At 40.0% G+C, this 22,137-nt stretch overlaps 1 protein-coding gene across 2 annotated transcripts in view; it reads left to right on the forward strand.

Moving 5' to 3' along the window:
* Positions 1-22,137, forward strand: part of SGCD (sarcoglycan delta) — a 423,006-nt gene that overhangs the window by 246,949 nt on the left and 153,920 nt on the right. For both annotated transcript variants that reach the window (XM_032158477.2, XM_032158481.2), the window contains 2 exons: positions 14,499-14,586; positions 19,999-20,118. In XM_032158477.2, coding sequence (XP_032014368.2) covers positions 14,499-14,586; positions 19,999-20,118 — 208 coding nt within the window. The remainder of the gene's footprint in view (positions 1-14,498; positions 14,587-19,998; positions 20,119-22,137) is intronic.

The following is a 22,137-nucleotide window of genomic DNA, read 5'->3' on the forward strand; positions in this document are numbered from 1 at the left end:
AAAGCAGTCAGCGTTAGACTGGGCATATTACCTCTACAGCAAATCAGATTGTATCTCTCCCATGACATAAGCCAGTCTCTATGCAGTTGTTTTTCTCTCCATGTTAGTAATTCCGATCTCAACTTGCACTTCTCCCTGAAAGACTCACATTGACTTTATCCAAACTTTTCCTGAAAGAGGGGTTTTGACTCCCCAGAATGCCATGGACCATTCTGTGAAAGGTCAAAATCCAAAGCAACAGGCCCTCACTGATGGAAGGAGGAAAAATATGCAAAGAGAACTGAGGAATGTGTGGGGGCCAGCCACAAAGCCCAGACTTGTGCTCTCAGATCTGCGGGAGCTCTTGGCCACTGCAAGGCCAAGGACACCTTGCATGGAAGAACCCTGTTTGCAAATGTGGCCAAAAGCCAGAGACGTTTAGTCCACGGAGTTTCTGCAGCAAAGAGTGGGGTGGAACAGTCTTGTCTGTATTGCTATCAGTGCCATGAAATTAACCTTCCATGTGAAAAGCGTGTCTTAATCTTGGTATCAGTCAAGTTTTAATGCTTTAATACTGGAATATGATTGACCTCACAGGGAAAAGACAGCTGCCTCCTTGAACTGCAGGGGTCTCTCTGCTTACTGGCTTTCTCAGAAACCCTGGTCAAGTTTCTCTCCCTATCTATGAAGAATTCCCTAACTGTCCAACCAGTGCTGAAGTCTTTTCTTCATCACAGGTCTTAAACTTACAGCTTAGACTACACATTCCTCTGTAAAGAACAAGCAGAAAGGGCTCAACTCTAGAGTGCTAGTCCTATCTTTGCAGTTTACCAGTATGCAAGTCTGGGTAAGTTGTGCTCCACACTCAGCCTCAGTCTCCCCATTTATAAAATGGCAATTATACTTAGTCACCAGGATTGTAGACATTAAGCCATCCAACAAGTTCTATTGAGAGTCCACCAGATGTGAGGATAGCTACGAAGCCCTTTCATGGTTTTAAAGAGATAAACCAGAGATAGCTAAGTCATAACTTGTATATATAAAGCAATCATTAAAGTAGCATTCCCTAAAATGGGTCCCATTAACATGTACTTTAAGAAAAAAAAAATATGATTAAATAAATTTTGGAGCGATTGGATACACAAAGATAAACAAATTGTGTTGACATAGGACTTCTGAGAGCAAATAAAATACTAACATGGACTGTGCAACTAGAAGGTAGGGGAGAGTATATTGAATTGCCTAAACTATTTTACCATAAAAATTTGGGGGCTCAAATTTTTTTGGTACTTTAAGTTCTAGGGTACATTTGCACAACATGCAGGTTTGTTACATAGGTATACATGTGCCATGTTGGTGTGCTGCAACCATTAACCTGTCATTTACATTAAGTATTTCTCCTAATGCTATTCCTCCCCCTGCCCCCCACCCCACAATAGACCCCGGGGTGTGATGTTCCCCTCCTTGTGTCCCAGTGTTCTCATTGTTCAATTCCCACCTATGAGTGAGAACATGCGGTGTTTGGTTTTCTGTACTTGTGATAGTTTGCTCAGAATGATGGTTTCCAGCTGCATCCATGTCCCTGCAAAGGACGTGAACTCATTCTTTTTTATGGCTACATAGTATTCCATGGTGTATATATGCCACATTTTCTTCATTCAGTCTATCATTGATGGACATTTGGGTTGGTTGCAAGTCTTTGCTGTTGTGAATAGTGCCTCAATAAACATATGTGTGCATGTGTCTTTATAGTAGCATGATTTATAATCCTTTCAGTATATACCCAGTAATGAGATCACTGGGTCAAATGGTATTTCTAGTTCTAGATCCTTGAGGAATCGCCACACTGTCTTCCACAATGGTTGAACTAGTTTACAGTCCCACCAACAGTGTAAAAGAGTTCCTATTTCTCCACATCCTCTCCAGCAGTTGTTGTTTCCCAACTTTATAATGATCGCCATTCTAACTGGTGTGAGATGGTATCTCATTGTGTTTTTTTATTTGCATTTCTCTTTTGACCAGTGATGATGAGCATTTTTTCATGTGTCTGTTGGCTGCATAAATGTCTTCTTTTGAGAAGTGTCTGTTCATATCCTTTGCCCACTTTTTGATGGGGTTGTTTTTTTCTTGTAAATTTCAGTTCTTTGTACATTCTGGATTTTAGCCCTTTGTTAGATGGGTAGATTGCAACAATTTTCTGCCATTCTGTAGGTTGCCTGTTCATTCTGATGGTACTTTCTTTTGCTGTGCAGAAGCTCTTTAGTTTAATTTTTTCCCATCTGTCTATTTTGGCTTTTGTTGCCATTGCTTTTGGTGTTTTAGTCATGAAGTCCTTGCCCATGCCTATGTCCTGAATGGTATTGCCTAGGTTTTCTTCTAGGGTTTTTTATGGTTTTAGGTCTAACATTTAAGTCTTTAATCCATCTTGAATTAATTTTTCTATAAAGTGTAAGGAAGGAATCCAATTTCAGCTTTCTCCATATGGCTAGCCAGTTTTCCTAGCACCATTTATTAAATAGGGAATCCTTTCCCCATTTCTTGTTTTTGTCAGGTTTGTCAAAGATCAGATAGTTGTAGATGTGTGGTGTGATTTCTGACGGCTCTGTTCTGTTCCATTGGTCTATATGTCTGTTTTGGTACCCGTACCATGCTGTTTTGGTTACTGTAGCCTTGTATTATAGTTTGAAGTCAGGTAACGTGATTTCTCCAGCTTTGTTCTTTTTGCTTAGGATTGTCTTGCAATGAGGGCTCTTTTTTGTTTCCATATGAACTTTAAAGTAGTTTTTTCCAATTCTGTTAGGAAAGTCATTGTTAGCTTAATGGGAATGGCATTGAATCTATAAATTCCCTTGGGCAGTATGGCCATTTTCACAATATTTATCCTTCCTATCCATGAGCATGGAATGTTCTTCCATTTGTTTGTGTCTTCTTTTATTTCATTGAGCAGTGGTTTGTAGTTCTCCTTGAAAAGGTCCTTCACATCCCTTGTAAGTTGGATTCCTAGGTATTTTATTCCCTTTGTAGCAATTGTGAATGAGAATTCACTCATGATTTGGCTCTGTGTTTGTCTATTATTGGTGTATAGGAATGCTTGTGATTTTTGCACATTAATTTTGAATCCTGAGACTTTGCTGAAGTTGTTTATCAGCTTAGGGATATTTTGGGCTGAGGCAATGAGGTTTTCTAAATATACAATCAGGTCATCTGCAAACAGGGACAATTTGACTTCCTCTTTTCCTAATTGAACACTCTTTATTTCTTTCTCTTGCCTGATTGCCCTGGCCAGAACTTCCAACACTATGTTGAATAGGAGTGGTGAGAGAGGGCATCCCTGTTTTGTGCTAGTTTTCAAAGGATGCTTCCAGTTTTTGCCCATTTAGTATGATATTGGCTGTAGGTTTGTCATAAATAGCTCTTATTATTTTGAGATACGTCCCATCAATACCTAGTTTATTGAGAGTTTTTAGCATGAAGGTTGTTGAATTTTGTCAAAGGCCTTTCCTGCATCTATTGAGATAATCATGTAGTTTTTGTTGTTGGTTCTGTTTATGTGATAGATTACATTTATTGATTTGCATATGTTGAACCAGCCTTGCATTCCAGGGATGAAGCCAACTTGATCATGGTGGATAAGCTTTTTGATGTGCTGCTGGATTCAGTTTTCCAGTATTTTATTGAGGATTTTTGCATTCATGTTCATCAGGGATAGTCATCTAAAATTCTCTTATTGTTGTGTCTCTGCCAGGCTTTGGTATCAGGATGATGCTGGCCTCATAAAATGAGCTAGGGAAGATTCCCTCTTTTTCTATTGATTGGAATAGTTTCAGAAAGAATGGTACCAGCTCCTCTTTGTACCTCTGGAAGAATTCAGCTGTGAATCCATCTGGTCCTGGACTTCTTTTGGTTGGCAGGCTATTAATTATTACCTCAATTTCAGAGCCTGTTATTGGTCTATCCAGAGATTCAATTTCTTCCTGGTTTAGTCTTGAGAGGTTGTATGTGCCCAGGAATTTATCCATTTCTTCTAGATTTTCTGGTTTATTTGTGTAGAGGTGTTTATAGTATTCTCTGATGGTAGTTTGTATTTCTGTGGGATCAGTGGTGATATCCCCATTATCATGTTTTATTGCATCTATTTGATTCTTCTCTCTTTTCTTCTGTATTAGACTTGCTAGTGGTCTATCAATTTTGTTGATCTTTTCAAAAAACCAGCTCCTGGATTATTGATTCTTTTGAAAGGTTTTTTTGTGTCTCTAAATCCTTCAGTTCTGCTCTGATCTTAGTTATTTCTTGCCTTCTGCTAACTTTTGAATGTGTTTGCTCTTCTCTAGTTCTTTTCATTGTGGTGTTAGGGTGTCAATTTTAGATCTTTCCTGCTTTCTCTTGTGGGCATTTAGTGCTATAAATTTCCCTCTACACACTGCTTTGAATGTGTCCCAGAGATTCTGGTATGTTGTGTCTTTGTTCTCATTGGTATCAAAGAACATCCTTATTTCTGCCTTCATTTTGTTATGTACCCAGTAGTCATTCAGGAGCAGGTTGTTCAGTTTCCATGTAGTTGAGTGGTTTTGAGTGTGTTTCTTAATCCTGAGTTCTAATTTGATTGCTCTGTGGTCTGAGAGACAGTTTGTTGTGATTTCTGCTCTTTTACATTTGCTGAGGAGTGCTTTACTTCCAACTATGTGGTCAATTTTGGAATAAGTGTGATGTGGTGCTGAGAAGAATGTATATTCTGTTGATTTGGGGTGGCAAGTTCTGTAGGTGTCTATTAGGTCCACTTGGTGCAGAGCTGAGTTCAATTCCTGGATATTGTTGTTAACCTTCTGTCTTGTTGATCTGTCTAATATTGACAGTGGGGTGTTAAAGTCTCCCATTATTATTGTGTGGGAGTCTAATTCTCTTTGTAGGTCTCTAAGGACTTGCTTTATGAATCTGGGTGCTCCTGTATTGGGTGCATATATATTTAGGATAGTTAGCTCTTCTTATTGACTTGATCCCTTTACCGTTATGTAATGGCCTTCTTCGTCTCTTTTATTCTTTGTTGGTTTAAAGTCTGTGTTATCAGAGACTAGGATTGCAACTCCTGCCATTTTTTGTTTTCCATTTGCTTGGTAGATCTTCCTCCATCCCTTTATTTTGAGCCTATGTGTGTCTGTGCACGTGAGATGGGTCTCCTGAATACAGCACACTGATGGGTCTTGACTCTTTATCCAATTTGCCAGTCTGTGTCTTTTAATTGGGGCATTTAGCCCATTTACATTTAAGGTTAATATTTTTATGTGTGAATTTGATCCTGTCATTACGATTTTAGCTGGATATTTTGCCCTTTAGTTGATGCAGTTTCTTCCTAGCATTGATGGTCTTTACAATTTGGCATGTTTTTGCAGTGGCTGGTACTGGTTGTTCCTTTCCAGTTTTAGTGCTTCCTTCAGGAGCTCTTGTAAGGCAGGTCCGGTGGTGACAAAATCTCTCAGTGTTTGCTTGTCTGTAAAGGATTTTATTTCTCCTTCACTTATGAAGCTTATTTTGACTGAATATGAAATTCTGGGTTGAAAATTCTTTTCTTTAAGAATGCTGAATATCGGCCCCCACTCTCTTCTGGCTTGTAGAGTTTCTGCCAAGAGATCCGCTGTTAGTCTGTTGGGCTTCCCTTTGTGGGTAACCCGACCTTTCTCTGTGGCTGCCTTTAACATTTTTTCCCTCATTTCAACCTTGGTGAGTCTGGCAATTATGTGTCTTGGGGTTGTTCTTCTTGAGGAGTGTCTGTATTTCCTGAATTCGAATGTTGGCCTGCTTTGCTAGGTTGGGGAACACTCTGAAGAGTGCTTTCCAACTTGGTTCCATTCTCCCCATCACTTTCAGGTACACCAATGAAACGTACATTTGGTCTTTTCACATAGTCCCATATTTCTTGGAGGCTTTATTCGTTTCTCTTTACTCTTTTTTCTCTAAACTTCTCTTCTTGCTTATTTCATTAATTTGATCTTCAGTCACTGATAACCCTTTCTTCTACTTGATCGAATCAGCTATTGAAGCTTGTGCATGCATCACGTAGTTCTAGTGCCATGGTTTTCAGCTCCATCAGGTCATTTAAGCTCTTCTCTACACTATTTTTTTCTACTTAGCCATTCATCTAATCTTTTTTTAAGGTTTTTAGCTTCCTTGTGATGGGTTCAAACATCCTCCTATAGCTCAGAGATGTTTGTTATTACCAACCTTCTGAAGCCTACTTCTGTCAGCTCGTCAAAGTCATTCTCCATCTGCTTTGTTCCGTTGCTGGTGAGGAGCTGCTATCCTCTGGAGGAGAAGAAATGCTCTGATTTTTAGAATTTTCAGCTTTTCTGCTCTGGTTTCTCCTCATCTTTGTGGTTTTGTCTATCTTTGGTCTTTGATGTTGGTGGCCTTCAGATGGGGTTTTGGTGTGGATGTCCTTTTTGTTGATGTTAATGCTATTCTTTTCTGTTTGTTAGTTTTCCTTCTAACAGTCAGGTCCCTGAGCTGCAGGTCTTTTGGAGTTTGCTGGAGGTCCACTCCAGACCCTGTTTGCTTGAGTATCACCAGCGGAGGCTGCAGAACAGCAAATGTTGCAGAACAGCAAATATTGCTGCCTAATCCTTCTTCTGGAAGCTTCGTCCCAGAGGAGCATCTGCCTGTATGAGGTGTCAGTTGGCCCCTACTGGGAGGTGTCTCCCAGATAGGCTTCATGGGGGTCAGGGTCCCACTAGAAGAGGCAGTCTGTCCACTCTCCAAGCCCAAACACTGTGCTGGGAGAACCGTTGCTCTCTTCAGAGCTGTCAGACAGGATGTTTAAGTCTGCAAAAGTTTCTGCTGCCTTTTGTTCAGCTATGCCCTGCCCCCTGAGTTGGAGTCTACAGAGGCACCAGGTCTGGCTGAGCTGCATTGAGCTCTGCCCAGTTCAAGCTTCCCTGGCCGCTTTGTTTACCTACTCAAGCCTCAGCAATGGTGGATGCCCCTCCCCCTGCCAGGCTGCTGCCTCACAGGTCAATCTCAGACTGCTGCGCTAACAGTGAGCAGGGCTCCATTGGTGTGGGACCTGCTGAACTAGGCATGGGATATAATCTGCTGGTGTGCCATTTGCTAAGACCGTTGGAAAAGTGCAATATTTGGATGGGAGTGTCACGTTTTTCCAGGTACCGTCTGAAATGGCTTCCCTTGGCTAGGAAAGAGAAATCCCCCAATGTCCTGTGCTTCCCTGGTGAGGCGATTCCCTGCCCTGCTTCAGCTCACCCTCCATAGGCTGCACCCACTGTCCAACCAGTCCCAATGAGATGAACAAAGTACCTCAGTTGGAAATGCAGAAATCACCCTCTTCTGCATCAATCATGCTGGGAGATGCAGACCAGAGCTGTTCCTATTCAGCCATCTTGGAATGGACCTGGGGGCTCAATTTTTTTTTAATTTATTTTTTAAGAATGGCTATTTATATATTATGGGTAAGTTTTTTATAGAACACTGGAAAACGCTAGCAAGAAGGCTCAGGAAGTTAGGAGAAATGTTGTTTTGTATGTTGTGAAGATGAAATTGTCACCTGAGAAACACAGAAGAGTGCATTGTTCATTGTCAAGTGCCACCTTCCCAGCCTATCTCTGATCTCATATGGGTTTGAGGTTGTTACATGAGTGTTAATTTTGTCTTTCTAAATGCAGAACAAAGATCTAGACTACCTTTTGTACTGCTCTGTTATAGTTCCTGGTACTGTGATGGGTGCATAAAAGGGCAACCAATTGAGCTCTAGCATTCCTGTCCACAGCCATGTAAGGATAAAACATCTGCCTCTTTACACACCCAAAAGCAATCTCTGTGACAGCTGCACTCCCACAGAGCTGAGTTCAGGTTACACTCTGTTGCTTTGGGCTCTTGGTTTGGATATTGAGGAAGTCATTCTTAGCCAAGGCATCCCAGTTAACCTTCTTATCTGACCTTACCCCTAAAGAAAATATGTCAGTATTTTTTTTCTCCTATGCAGTTTGCTACATTTCAGGAAGCTTGATTAGTAAATTAGAATTAAAACTTAATTTTATGTCTCCTTCTGATTTCCTTATTCCTAGATCTAAGTGTATAATTCAAGCCCGTCTCCCCACTATCCTTTGGACACACACAGATGCACACAGGTGCATGCATGCATGCATGTGCACGTGCACACACACACACACACACACACAGTAGGAGAACCACTGATTTTTCACTTCCTGAGAAGTTTCTTTGAATTCTTTGTAACCTTCAAACTTTGAGAGATTTGCCTTGAGATATTACCTTTAGGTTAACAATTGTGTTTTAGTATGTCTGCCCTCTTATAGGATCCCCACTGATGATGTCTAGAGAGAGCAGAAAGCAAATTTTAGGCTACCAGAAAAAGTCAACATGGAAATGCACAGAATTTTGTGAGAGTTGACAGCTGAGATAGTGTAATTATGAACATTTTTATAAAGGAGCTTTTAGTATACAGTGGAAGGCACAGAGGAACTTAAAAGACATGATGTAGGATTGAAGGCAATGCCAACTGTGCACCCTAATACATCAGACTCCTAGGCATTTCACACTTAACATTTCCAAAGCTGAACCTTCAAGCCCCAAACCTCTCATCTACCAAACTCTCCCTTCAAATATTCACTCCCTCACCTCCTGTTCTGTAGCTCAGTAAATGGCTGTTGCCTCTCCAATTGCCAAGCAACACAAGGATTATCCCTCACTCTGCCTCCTTTCTCATTCCCAAGCCCCATCAGTTACCAACCCCTGCCAGTTCTAAAAATGTAACTTGTCTTCCCCTACCTCCATTCCAGTTCAGGTTGCTATTGTTTCTTAGCTGAATGACTACAATAATCTCCCACCTGGCCTCTCATATCATGTACTCCTCTTTTTAGCACATGCCACAAGGTAACCAGAGTGATCATGTTTAGTTCACACCTTCTCCTGCTTAAAACTCTTCAGTGACTTCTCTTTTCTGAAGAAAGTTCAAAACCCTTAAAATGGAGTATAAAAGCAGAATGGATAGATAGACTTACCAGATATCTGGACATACCGCAAAGCCACAGAAACAAGATAATATGACATTGGTACAAGAATAGATAAATAGACAATAAGACAGCCTACAAGTCTGAGTCAGACTCAGATATATTTGGGAATTAATATGTGCCAAAGTGATACCACATAATAGTGGGAAAAAATAATGATTGGTAGATAGTGTTGGGGAAACTGCCTTACATTTGAATTCCTATGTAACTACCTACTGAACTAGACTCCAGAGAGAATAAAGACTTAATATGAAAAGTAAAGCTCAAATGTTGATAGAAGAAAATATATAGAATGAACTAGGAAAGGAAAGGATTTCTTTGTGAAATCCCAAGACACAATTCATTAGTAGAAACAAATGTTTTCTTACATCAAAATTAAACATTTCTGTTCATCAAAGAACAGCATGGGCAATGTTAAATTTTTCTATCTCCCTTGAGCATCAAACTCCAAGCACATGGTCTTTCTCTCTGTCCCTTAAGTATATACCAAGCTCTTTTTTGCAGAGGGCCAAATACACTTGTCTATGTTTTTGCTAAAATGTCTCTCCCCTAACAAGGCATTTCCTGACCACGCGAGTTAGAGGAGGTCTCACTGCGTATGATCTCATTTCACCTTCTACTTTGTGTTTGCTGCACACGTTGAGACTGCAATTATCTGATCACTTACAGAACTCAGTTAAGTGTCTATGTCCCCTGGTAGTTTGTAAACTCCAGCAGACCAGGGGCTACCAGCTCAGCCCTTATGACAGTGCTTTATGCTTAGAAGATAGTTGAAAATGTTAATACAGTGGATTAATAAGGGGCAGTTGAAAGAGGGCACATTCACTACCACATGCCAAATGAGTGCTACATGCCCAGCACAGATTCCAGGCATCTTTTGACCTTTATGTCCACAAGAATTTGTGTAATAATGTGTGCTGCTGCTTCTTTCTGTCACCTAGAGACTCAACATCTCAAGTCTAATTTGTATCTTCTACCATTCCTTGCACTGCATTAGGAAGTGAACAAATATTTGCTGCCTATATATCTATATGGCCTCCTCCCACCACACTGTGTTTTCTATGTTTAGATTATCACATCACTCATGCTTAATGGCTTGCCTTTTGAAAACTGACAGTTATTGTCAACCTTTATTTAATTATTTCTTTTGTTGACAATTCTTACTCTGTGTTGACTCTTAATTTGATCTGAGCATTGAGTTATTCAGCAAATATTTATTGAAAGCCTAATGGGTGCCAGGAATACGTGGGGCACTAGAAAACTGGTAGTCCCCTTGCAGTGGTGACAGATGAACATGACCCCTCAAAGGAATCATTGAGACGAAACAGCTAAACTTCGTGAAGTATTGAGAGAGACCAAAATGCTCCCAAATTTGGGCACAGTGCAGAGAGTAGCTGAATAGGAATGCTACAATGGGAAAACTGGACTGTTTCCCAGCTTATTTTGAGAAAGAGCTTCACAGTGTAGCTTCATTATTCATGACTGGAAAAAAAATTTCAAAACAATAGAAATCTACCCAAGCATATTTATAAAAATAGACTCCAAGAAAATAAAAATAACTGTACTATATTATTGTTTTTCAGTAACTTGTTATGCTTTTAAAAGGATCAATTCAGAGACAAAGCATCCTATTGAAAATAATGTTAATAATAGAGATATGTGATGCTTGCTGAAGAAAAACTTACAAACTATCCTTTGAAAATGATTTTAATGACAAATCTCACTTTGTAGAAGCCAGATTTTTCCAGGTGATATTCAAAGTTAGTGTTATTTTAGTAAACATAGATCACTGCAACCAATGCATTGTGATAACTGTGGAGAAGTCACTATGTTCTGACTACCCAGTGTTGTGAGCCTTCCAGAAGAGTGGTTGTGCAGAGAGAGCCCCAGGTAAAGAACTTGCTGTGAGAGGACCCATGGACTATTCCTTTAGTATTTCCAAAGGCAAAATCTCATGGAAATATATTTTGTCTCGGTATAAGGGAGAACTTTCTAATGTGATCAAAAGTGAAATCATTTGTCCACAGTGTATCAAGCTCCCTGCCTACTCAAAGATGGGGGCCTTTCCAAGGTCTCTTCCTGAAACTCAAGATCTTAGAATTTTGCAGCCTAATACAGCTTTCAATTATATATATTAAAAACTTTGTATTTTATCATAGTTTTTTATGTACCATAAAACTGTGAAGCAAGTACAAGGGTGTTTCTATACATCCCAAACTCAGGCTTTCCTATTAACATCTAACATTAGTAGGTAAATTTTGTCACAATTAATGAACCAATAATGATACATTATTATTAACTAAAGTCCACCCTTTATTTCGATTACTTTTTTTTTTTTTTTTTAAGTAATATCCTTTTTGCGTCCAAGGATTCTATCCCGGAAACCACCTTATATATAGCTCTCATATCTCCCTACACTCTTGGCTGTGATAGTGTCTCAGATTTTCTATGGTTTTGATGACCTCGACAGTTTTGAAGAGTACTGGTAAGGTATTTTGTAAAATGGCCGTCAATTGATATTTGCTGTTTCCTCATGTTTAGATGGGGATTATGGATGTTGAGGAGGAAGACCACAGAGGCAAAGTGCCATTGTCTTTTTATCATATCAAGGGTGCATGCTATCAACATGATATACCAGTCTTGATGTTGATTTTGGTCAGCTGGCTGAGGTAGTGTTGGTCAGATATTTCAACTGTAAAATTACTCTTTTATTTCCCCTTTCTGTATGGTGCTCTTTGAAATGAAGATACCAGGCACAAGTCACCATTAAGGAGTGAGGATTTAATCTATATAGATTTTTTGGAATTCCTCCGTCTGGGTAGATTTGACTATTCAACCTCATTTATCTGTTCATTTATATTTGTATAGACTCATGGATATTTATTTTATGCTCTGGGTTACAATACAGTACTGCATTATTTGTTTTGTTCCTCAAATGCTTTCAGCTTTAGCTGTTGAGAGCTCTTTCAATTGCCTTCTGTGTCACTTTGACATACCCCTATGATTATAAGGTTTTTGGTTTCTTGTTTTTTAAACACTTGCTTTCTGGCATTAAAAGATGCTGCAGCCTCCTGTCGAGGATTTCTTGTGCCAGCCATTTCTCTAAGGAGCTCTCCTCATGTAGCTTTTGTTTGTTTGTTTATAGTTTTAAAGTGTTTCTAGAGTCATTGCAGGTACTTTCCACATATTTTTCTTTATTTTGGGGGGTCTTTTTTTCAACATCATTATGTAGCCTTTAACTTCATTTCACAGATGCAGAAACTAAGCTGAAACTAAAAGAGAAATGATTTACCCAAGGCTACACAGTTACCGTAACAGTGGAGTTGTTATAAAGCCTAAATTGTTTGACTCCAGAGCTCACACTCTGAACCTTTACTTTACAAGGTCAGTCTAACTTGTTACCTAAGTTAGAGTTAGATAGAAACAGTGCTGCTGTAACCAGCCTGGCCTTTTGTTAGGAGGAAAGGTGAAAATAAGCCAAGTTTTCCTCTGGCAAGTCTCCCCTCAGGATTCCAGCCACGCTGAGAGTTCAAAGCCTTTCCTGAATGTGGGAGTTGTTATGTGCTGTCTCGTGGTTTTCACTATGTATCTGAATTCCCAGATCAGATTGTTAGCTCTTCAGAGAGCAAGGAAAATATACTACACTGTAGGATTATTAAGGTAGGTAACTTCTGTCAGCCACATCACATCAAAACAGGCTGTGATGATATGGTTGCTATCAAATACAAATATCAAAATCTGCACCTTTCATACCAGGAGAGCATAAATCTTGATTGAAGTGATATCACATTCTCTCCCCTTTCCTCCACTTTTGAAAGCCACCTGGGGATGGGTGTTGGCTGCCGTTCTGCCATGTGCAGGTGACTGGACTGGGCTGGCCAGTCCAGTCTGCATCCCCACCAGTTTTAGAAGGAAAAAGACATTAGACAGCCCACAATTTTCTTACCTCCATGACCTTCTTTTTTTATTTCAACTTGATGAAATTGTATCTATTCTTTTCAAGGCTTAGCCCAAGTGTTCATTCCTTCAGGAATTCTTCTTTGCTTCCCACTCCACAGCCCCAAGCTGAGAATAATCTCACCCTTCAGGAAAGTCCCCCAAGCATCTCGTAGCTCCGAAATCACTCTTGCTATTCTCTGGCTAGCATATTTGTGACCATCTCCTGGTCTCCATTAGAATATAAGACTTAGAAGGTAAAGACTGAGCTTTGCCTGTCTTCTGCTTGCTCACAACTTGTAGGACAATGATTTTTATGTATTTGGGGCTCAACACATTGAGCTATTATTGAATTTTCAGGCAGGTATATACCATATAGTGACAAAGGTTCCAAAAGGCAGGAATGGCTACCAGATTCCTTTTCCCTTGTTCTATGTCAGGGATTCATCCTTTAATTTATGGCTTTAGTTTACTCTAAGAAAATGACAACTTCTAAACCAAGGGTTGGCACGCAGTGGCCTTTGAGCTACATTCAACCCTCTGCCTCTTCTTGTATCACCAGTGATCTAAGAATGGTTTTCATGTTTTTAAGTGATGAGAGGGGGAGACAAAACACAAAAAGAATATCTCATGGCATATTCAGATTATATTAAATTTTAAATATAAAATTGAAATTTTATGAAATTTAGATGTCATTTTCCATGGATAATATTTAATGAAATACAATCATACCCTCTTTGTTTACGTATGGCCTAAGGCAAGTTTTACACCAAAACAGTAGAGTTGAATAGTTACAACAGGGACATACATCCCATGAAGCCTAAAATACTCAGTCTCAAGACTTTCAATAAAAAGTGTGCCAAGCCCTATTCTGAGTCATGCCCAGAAATGTATACCACTGTGTGAAAAAGTCGGGGAGCCCTTTAGATAAAGGGCAGAGTAGATACAGGCACAGATGGGCTAGAGGAAATGGAATCTGGAGACAAGAAAAGGAAGAAAACGGAAGCAGAGGCATACCTGGGGACATCAGATCTCCTGGGTTTTGTATACATGCATTGCAAACATCTCTACAAAGGATTCTTATAGTTGGTGGGTATGCCTGAGGGGCAGATCTTGAGTATTTTACAGAACCTTCCTGCTCTTCTATAAGGACTCTGCATGGCCCTTTTGAAGAAAGGGTGACATTAGGAGATTATCATTCATTTCTGATCATTCTGTGTACCAAGACTAATATTTTCAGTAAGCTCTAATGGGCTTTGTGTCTTAATTGTCTCTGATTCAACCATAATAATGTGTGTGTGTTCTGGGGGAATCTATATTGTGTGAGTGTGTGTGTGTATGTGTGCATTTCTTTGGAAGAAATCTGTTTTAGATAGATGCTAGTTAATTATCATGTACATAGGGATATTTAAACATTTGGAGTTTTTGAGTAAAGACACGTTGATTGGAACTCGGCTAAAGCCATTTCAGCCCCTTGGAGGGTTGTAATGACAGTTCTCTTTGTTTAGAAATCTATCATTTTCATGTGTTTCTCTTATTTTCTTATTGCAGGGTAATGCCCTGTACTTCAAGTCTGCCAGAAATGTTACAGTGAACATTCTCAATGACCAGACTAAAGTGCTAACTCAGCTTATAACAGGTAAGAAAAGGGAGAACTTAGCAGTGCCTAGCCCATGCTAGGCACTCAGAAAACAGAATTAATGGTCAAAGGAAACACCATATGAACCTGAAAATAAAGTGTGCTAACACATTGTTGAGAAAGAGAATGTAGCATGTGTTCCGTGATTCTACTAGAGGGTAGAATCCCATCTGTACACATATTAAACTTATGAAATCTAATGATACCTACTTAGTGGGGTAAGAAAAGAAGATTTTTTTTCTAAGCAGATTTTCATAGAACATGGCCCCTAAATATAAGCCAGCTGCTTCATCTGGTGCCCAACCAAAGAAAAGCTTCTTGCTCCAGTGCTGGAGGAAAAACAGGCTGTGTTGGATTGGTTGAGAGAAGAACACGGTATCTATAAAGCCAGGGATCATACTTTATGGGCTGTGAAAGGGATTTTTAACTATAGTTTGAACCCATGCCATATTTGCTGTACGTGCTGACTTGGAACCGAACTCAATTGCACGATGTGGATATATCTTTACCGTATATGTTTGTGTGTAATTCCTTTTAAAATGGCAGATCTGCGCCTAACAGCTGTGGAAAGCACCCACTGTGTTTTAAACTACAAATTCCTGAAATCTAAACAAGGACTGGTTATTCACAATAATGATTATAATGATAAACATGGACCTCGTGATTTGGTAACATGTTGAGCAGCACAATCAATGCCCACTCTGTAAGCAGTGAACAGGGAGGCATTATGCACCCCCACAGTGGAAGGGAAAAGGAATGTATGTGTGAATGGCATTGTTATACTTACAGACAGAAAATGCCATTTGTTTGGCTTCAGGGCTAAGAGTAAAGTATACAGATGGACATTTTGAGAAGCCAGTTACCCAAATGCCTTGAAACATTACTGTTACTGTGAATAAAATATCTGGAACCCACTAATAAGCCATAGGGAGACAGGTACCTTTGTGCCCATAGTCTTCACTCCTGGGGAGGGAGACTCACTCCCACTCTGCCCCTGGAGTGCTGCATGCGGATGTCTAGAGATTCATAGCCAGTGGGTGACTTGGACCATCTGCCAATCAAGAAACTCAGGGATTGAAGGAACTGCTGCCTGGCAGAGCCCATAATCCATAAACATGTTGTTTCAGCGTGTGACTGGATCTTCCGCCTTGCTTATATAACATCTGGCCTGCAGTCACAATGCTAAATAATTAAATAAACAGCTTCAGTAAGCAATGATTTAAGCAGCATGTGTGAAAATTGCCTCCAGGAGGGTAATAAATCCAACCTGCAGCTCCCAGATTTTCACATTCAAAAGGAACTTATTTAGCCTGTTGATCATTTCCCATTTATTTGTAGTGGGAGATTTGGTTTACTTGAGATTTTGTTTTGATAAAGCTGGAACTGCCCAAATGACTATTATTCAGCAGAAGAGTGAGTCAGTCTCTTTTTTTCCCCCAACTCTTCCTCTCCCTTCTCTCCCTACTCTTCTGACACCCCTTTTCTCCTCCCCTTCAGTGCTTCTCTCCCTATTCCTTCCCCTCTCTCCTCCCACCCCTTTATCCCTCTCCTTCCCCTTCTCTCCTCTAGTCTCTCTTCTTCTCCCTCTCTTCCCTTGTTTCTTCCTCCTTCTCCCTCCTCCTGTGTCACTATTCTTGACTCTATCCCTCCAGTGGTATTTGATATTTGTTTTCTGTCTCCCTATGATGAATTGTAGAGAAGATATTAGATATGTTTAAAACATCATTCTAAACACACACACACACACATACACACAAGCAACAATACACCCTTAAAAGTTTTCCTTCAATACTTCCCTTTTACATTACATTAATGCACACAGTGGAAAAGCACCCAGCCGTCCCAGCAGACAATACCTTCTAATGTCTGTTGTGCTGGGTGCTGTACTTATTGGAAAACAAATCACTCCTGTCTTCTAAGCAGTGAGGTCTACAAAGGCAATCCTGAGGAACAAAGAATTCTGTTTACCTAAGGAATGTCTCAAAAACCCATTAGGAATTCTAATGTTAGATGTCCAGGAAGTCTTTTCACAGTAAACAATGCTTCACATAATAGTTAAGTTCTCAAATTAGATCACGAATGCCTATTTGACCATAAGGCAGGCTGCTGATTTAGTATCTAAGTAGTGGGTCTGAATGGGGAACCCTCCTACCTACATGGAGGAAAGCAGTGGAGATGCTTTGGACAGCATCATGAGGGAGTGGGGAAGGGTTCTAGTATTAAGAGAATTGGGAAGAGAAATTAGGCTTGAAGGCCACAAGGCCTTTGCACCTCCCAGATTCGTGGAGACTGTTGATGCATTTTGATGGGGCTCCAGTTCTCCTCCCTGTTTAGGAGATTAATTAAGGAGGCACTCCACATATAGACTACACAGAGGGGGATTAACTCAAGATTAGTTTCACATTAGGAATAGTGGTTTTTTTCTTCCCGGAGAGGAACAATGAGTTCAACATGTGACCTCCTGAGCTGTCTCCAGCTCTATTTGCATTTGTCTCTAGAGTCATTTTTAAGGATTCCAGCCATGTCCAGGGAATTTGGCAGCCCCAGGTGAAATCAACAAAGCACAAGCCGTCTGCACCACTGAGCCAACAGTTGCTCTGTGGGGTTTTGGCTAAAACTACCAATTACTGAGCTTTAGATACGCAAATGGTTGTGGCTCTTGGTAAATTCCACTTTATGTTCTGTGAAGCCCTGAAAAGCAAGATAACTTAATTGTACTTTGTGTTCTCTGATTGCTGAAGCATACTTTCTATACTGCTATAGTCCTTTAGTATCTGCTTCTGTATGTCTCACAGCTGTTCATGAGTTCGAAGTAACACAGGAAGGTGTCCTTAACTCCTCAGGGAGCAGGTTGATGATATTGCCCAGGTCCACAGAGGAGAAGTTCAAGCATGTGTGTCCCCAAGTTATACAACTGCTTTTTTATATGAATGGAACAAAAATGGGCAAACTCTGCTCGCCCTGTGCCCAACCTGAGGTCATTCATCCATTCATTAGTACTTCATTACCTTCCCATTCTCAATCTCCCTCCTCACAAAAATAAAGTAATAACCCTAAAGCATTGACAATATAATATAGATTTTATTCAAGGTTTTGATACCATCAAGAAGATAGCTGCATCTTAGCCTTTGCAGAAAACCTGAAGCCAAATCCCTCATTGGACATCTCAGCTCTTTCTAGATTTCCTTCTGGCCCTTGTCTCCAGTTTTCTATTTCTCCTTATCTTCACAGAGCTCATTTCCTGGCTGTTCCAGATGTGCTGGCCCCAGCCCCCTTCTCCTTCCTAGACAAATAAATGCCCCTTTCCTTCTGTGGGATAATTCTTAGAGCTCCATTCCAGACCCAGACCTGCCATTGTCTCTAACCTTGCGAGAGCCCTCTGCCTTGCCACTATTTGTTCTCCTCATCTGCAGCATCAAAGTGGTCAGATAAGATGATTTCCGGGTTCCATGATGCTTGGAAGTGCTGTCCTATCTCTGCTATTTCAATCTCCTACTCATCAGGGAGCCTTTCCAATGTCTTTCTTTGTGTTGGACAAAGATTTCTTTTTATAAACACAATGTCATTTGATCCTTTCAAACTTTCTATAACATAGATACAGTAGGCAGTTATAGTCCAATGTTATAGATGCAGAAACTGAGGTTCAGAAAGATCAAATGATTTGCCTCAAATCACATTACCACAGAATGAGTTGGGAAATAATTCATGTCTTCTGGTTCCTAGTCCGACAGTCTTGACAAAGAGAAAAGCCACCCCAGATGCCCAGTGGCTAGTTGGCACTATCAGCCCGGCCTTAGCATTCTCCTGCTTCAATGTAATTTTTCAGAACACGTGCACCAGACAAGGCTGTTCAGTGGCCATGATGGATCAAGACAAAACAACACAAACACACAAACACAACTCTGGTCATGTGTGTACATAGCAAAACTATCAACATTGTCCAGACCACAAAAAAGACCAAACATCCCCCTATCCTGGCTAATAAGAGTGATTGTTTCTTTATTCACCACATTTTTAGCATTTCCCTGGTCTGTCTTTCTTCTAGATAAGATTTACTCCCATTTCCTGATAGTATTTAATCCAGGGTAGAGCCTTATTTCCTTAAACGTTCCCCAGAATAACCTAATATAAGATCACATCCTCTGATAAGTCCTTTCTCATGGCTTCTTTCTGAGATGCCCTATGGTTTTCCTTATGGTGTGTGTTGTCCCTCACTGCAATGAGTAATAAACCCAATTTGTTCAACAGCAGATGTGTTCCTAGTGGTCTTTGGCTAGAAGGCACTGGGGACTCTCTCATTGCTATTTATTATTAAGTGACACTCTTTTGAAAAATACCAGAAAGAAAACAATTCCATGTCAGAATCTTCTGAACAATTTTGGAAAAAGTACAAGATTTCTAGACTCTACCCTCAAATTTTTTTCTGTAAGAACTTCTAGATGAAAAGATGAATTTCTTTCGATCTGAGCTAGGTTCAGTGAGAACGATTATACCCCTGGATTATTCCTGTGTATTTCTGTAGACCAGCTTTTGAGAACCCCATGAAATTCAGGTATTCAGGTAGATTCAGTAGATCCAGCTCAGATAGATTGGAATGCCTTCTTCTTTTAGAAATTCTAACTCATCAGCCTGTTTTACTTTTTCCATAGTACCTAAATCTTCCTGCAGTTTTCTGGTTTAATAATAAAGTTTTAAATGTATATTGGTGTGTCTCCATCAGAATATACATGCTATGGAATCAGGGGCTTGATTTCCTTGTGCAGTATTACAGCTCCACATTCAAGAACAGCATCTGTTGCCATCTGATAAACCATCTAAATTTAGTTTTCACTGAACAAAATCCTAATATAAAAGATTGAACAACTTCTAAGGCAATTAATTACAATAACCATTTCTACTATGAAATGATCTATATACTAAGGAAATAGATTTCTCTTGGTGTCAAATGCAGCCAGTGGGTTAAGGGTACAAAGTTAAACACATTTCAGCTGAATTTTCAAAAGTTCTTTCTGATAATTAGGGAGAGCCAAAGACACGTGATTGCCTCAAGAAGTGTTGAGCCTCTGGTGCCTTGATAAATGCAAGCAAAAATCCACAACTATTTGACAGCAATTTGGTGGTCAGCTGAGGGAAATCACAGTCAAGGATTAGTTTGGAGGAAGGGCTTGCTGGTCTTCAAAATTATAGCCCAAGAATATATTATTAAAAGTAATTGACGAGACCTGGCTAAAGTCATGAGACTGATTTTCATGGTCAGCTTTTGAAAACCAGTCCACTGAACATTGAAGTCTCATACAATCTTGTTAGATGTGTGTGTTCTATGAAAAGCTTTTTGTAGTCAAAGCGATGAGACTAATGGTGTTTTTTCTCTCTCTCTCTCTTCTCTCCTCTCTATCTCTCTATATCTCTCAGGTCCAAAAGCCGTAGAAGCTTATGGTAAAAAATTTGAGGTAAAAACTGTTTCTGGAAAATTGCTCTTCTCTGCAGATGATAATGAAGTGGTAGTAGGAGCTGAAAGATTACGAGTTTTAGGTAAGGAAACTTGAATCATTTAACTTGTTTGATGCTACTGTGTACATTTTAGAGGAGAAGCAAAATGGTGTTATGAACAGGATGTGTCCTCCCAAAATTCGTATGTCGAAATCCTAACTCCCAAGATAATGGTATTAGGAGGTGGAGCCTTGAGGGGTACTTAAGTCATGAGGGTGGAGCCTTCATGAATGGGATTAGTGTCCTTCCAAGGGGATGAAAAGACCAGAGATCCCTCTCTGACATGAGAGGGTACAAGAAGTCAGCAGTCTGCAACCTGGAATAGGAGCCTCACAAGAACCTGACCAGGCTGGTATCTGATCTTAGACTTCCAGCCTCCAGAACTGTGAGAAATCAATTTCTGTTGTTTATAAGCCACCCAGGCTATGGTACTTTGTTACAGCAGCCTGAACTGACTAAGACAAATGGTGTCTAGAAGAGTGATTTAGGCCAGTTTCCTGGATTCTTTTAAAGCAAGGCAGTTGAACCTCCCTGAGTCTGGTCCCCTAGTGGAAATTTCTCAAGCTGTCAAGTCTTTTTGGCACATCTTTCAACACTGAACTTTGTGTGAGAATGAGTGCTCATCCAAAGAAGTCTCATTTAGCACATCCTGTACTCACAGACTGGCAGTCGTACTTGACGCATTCCAGACTTGCATACATGATGCAGTGATTCCTAAACCTGGTTGCAACTGAAGAATCATCTAGGAAACTTTGGAAGGGTTTAGGTTCATAGTTCCGACTCTGATTTACTGAATTAGAAGCTCTGGTGAAAACACTGAGAATTCATTATTAAAAATATTTGCAGAAATTTCTATGATCCCACTGTTGGAATTATTGAATTTGAGCACATAGCAAATGAATCTTTTATGGCTGTATGCTGAAATGATCTAGCATGATGATTTAAGGATCCTAGAACTCGAGCTGACCTGGCTTTTAATTCCTGCTGTCACCCACTAGTTTTGTGACTTTGGGCAAGTTGCTGGTATCACTGAGCCAGTTTCCTTTTCTGCACAATAAGGCTAAGAACATCTCCCATCTTGAGTTGTCCCTAAGGTTAAATGAGAATCCGTTACATCCACTTATCACAGCCCCTAGCACAAAATAGTGCTCAGTCAACAGTAGGTGCTGCTGCTGCTGCTGTTACTACTTATACTACTATTACTATTAATGCTAATGCTACCTTTCCTTCTTTAGCTCCCTGAGATTCACTGTAGCATAGTGATTAAAATCTCAGGCCCTAGAAGTAACCTGTTTTTAACCCAATTTCTATCGTTTACTAGCTGTGTAACCTTAAGCAAAGTATCTAATCTCTCTGTGCCTGCTTGCTTACTTGTTTATAAAATTGGTATAATAGAAGTATCTATCTTCTGAGACTGCTAAAAAGATTGAATGAAATCATCTATGTAAAGTACTGAGTTGGCTAAAATACTAAGTGTCCAATAAGTGCTAGGTGTTATTATCTTAAATTGTTAGTATTATTGTAAGGTAATTCTACTTGAAATTATATTTATCTCTGCATTATTATTTGCACTTTGCATCTTCTTTATCTTCCATTACTCCTGCATTTTTTCTTGGTCTTTACCTCCTCCCACAGTCAGCTTGTCTGGTCTATTTCTCTCTTCCTCTCTCAGTACACATACATGTCTGATTTCCTTTCTGGATGACTTTTAGAGCTTCATCTCCAGCCTGGCATCTTCCTTGAATTCCGAATCTTCTTCATCTGGATATTCTGCCAGCCTCTCAAATTCAGTGGATCTTGAATGCCTATCATGGTCAAATGCACGCATATGTACATGTATGCACATATATTCCATCACCTCACCCCCGACTCTCCCACTTGTATTTGCCCCTGACTTTCTTAACACTCTTACTGTCCCCATTATACTCTCCTGTCCCAGTCTCATCCTGGCCATCATGAGCTCAGCATAGTCAAAAGATGGAAGTGACCATCCTTATGGGGCTTAATGGAGGCAAAAATGCAGGGTGCAGAGATGATAAAGCCAGGTGCAGTCTAATCCCT

Source organism: Hylobates moloch, unplaced genomic scaffold (assembly GCF_009828535.3).
Source record: "Hylobates moloch isolate HMO894 unplaced genomic scaffold, HMol_V3 SCAFFOLD_6, whole genome shotgun sequence".
NCBI classification, from domain to species: domain Eukaryota; kingdom Metazoa; phylum Chordata; class Mammalia; order Primates; family Hylobatidae; genus Hylobates; species Hylobates moloch.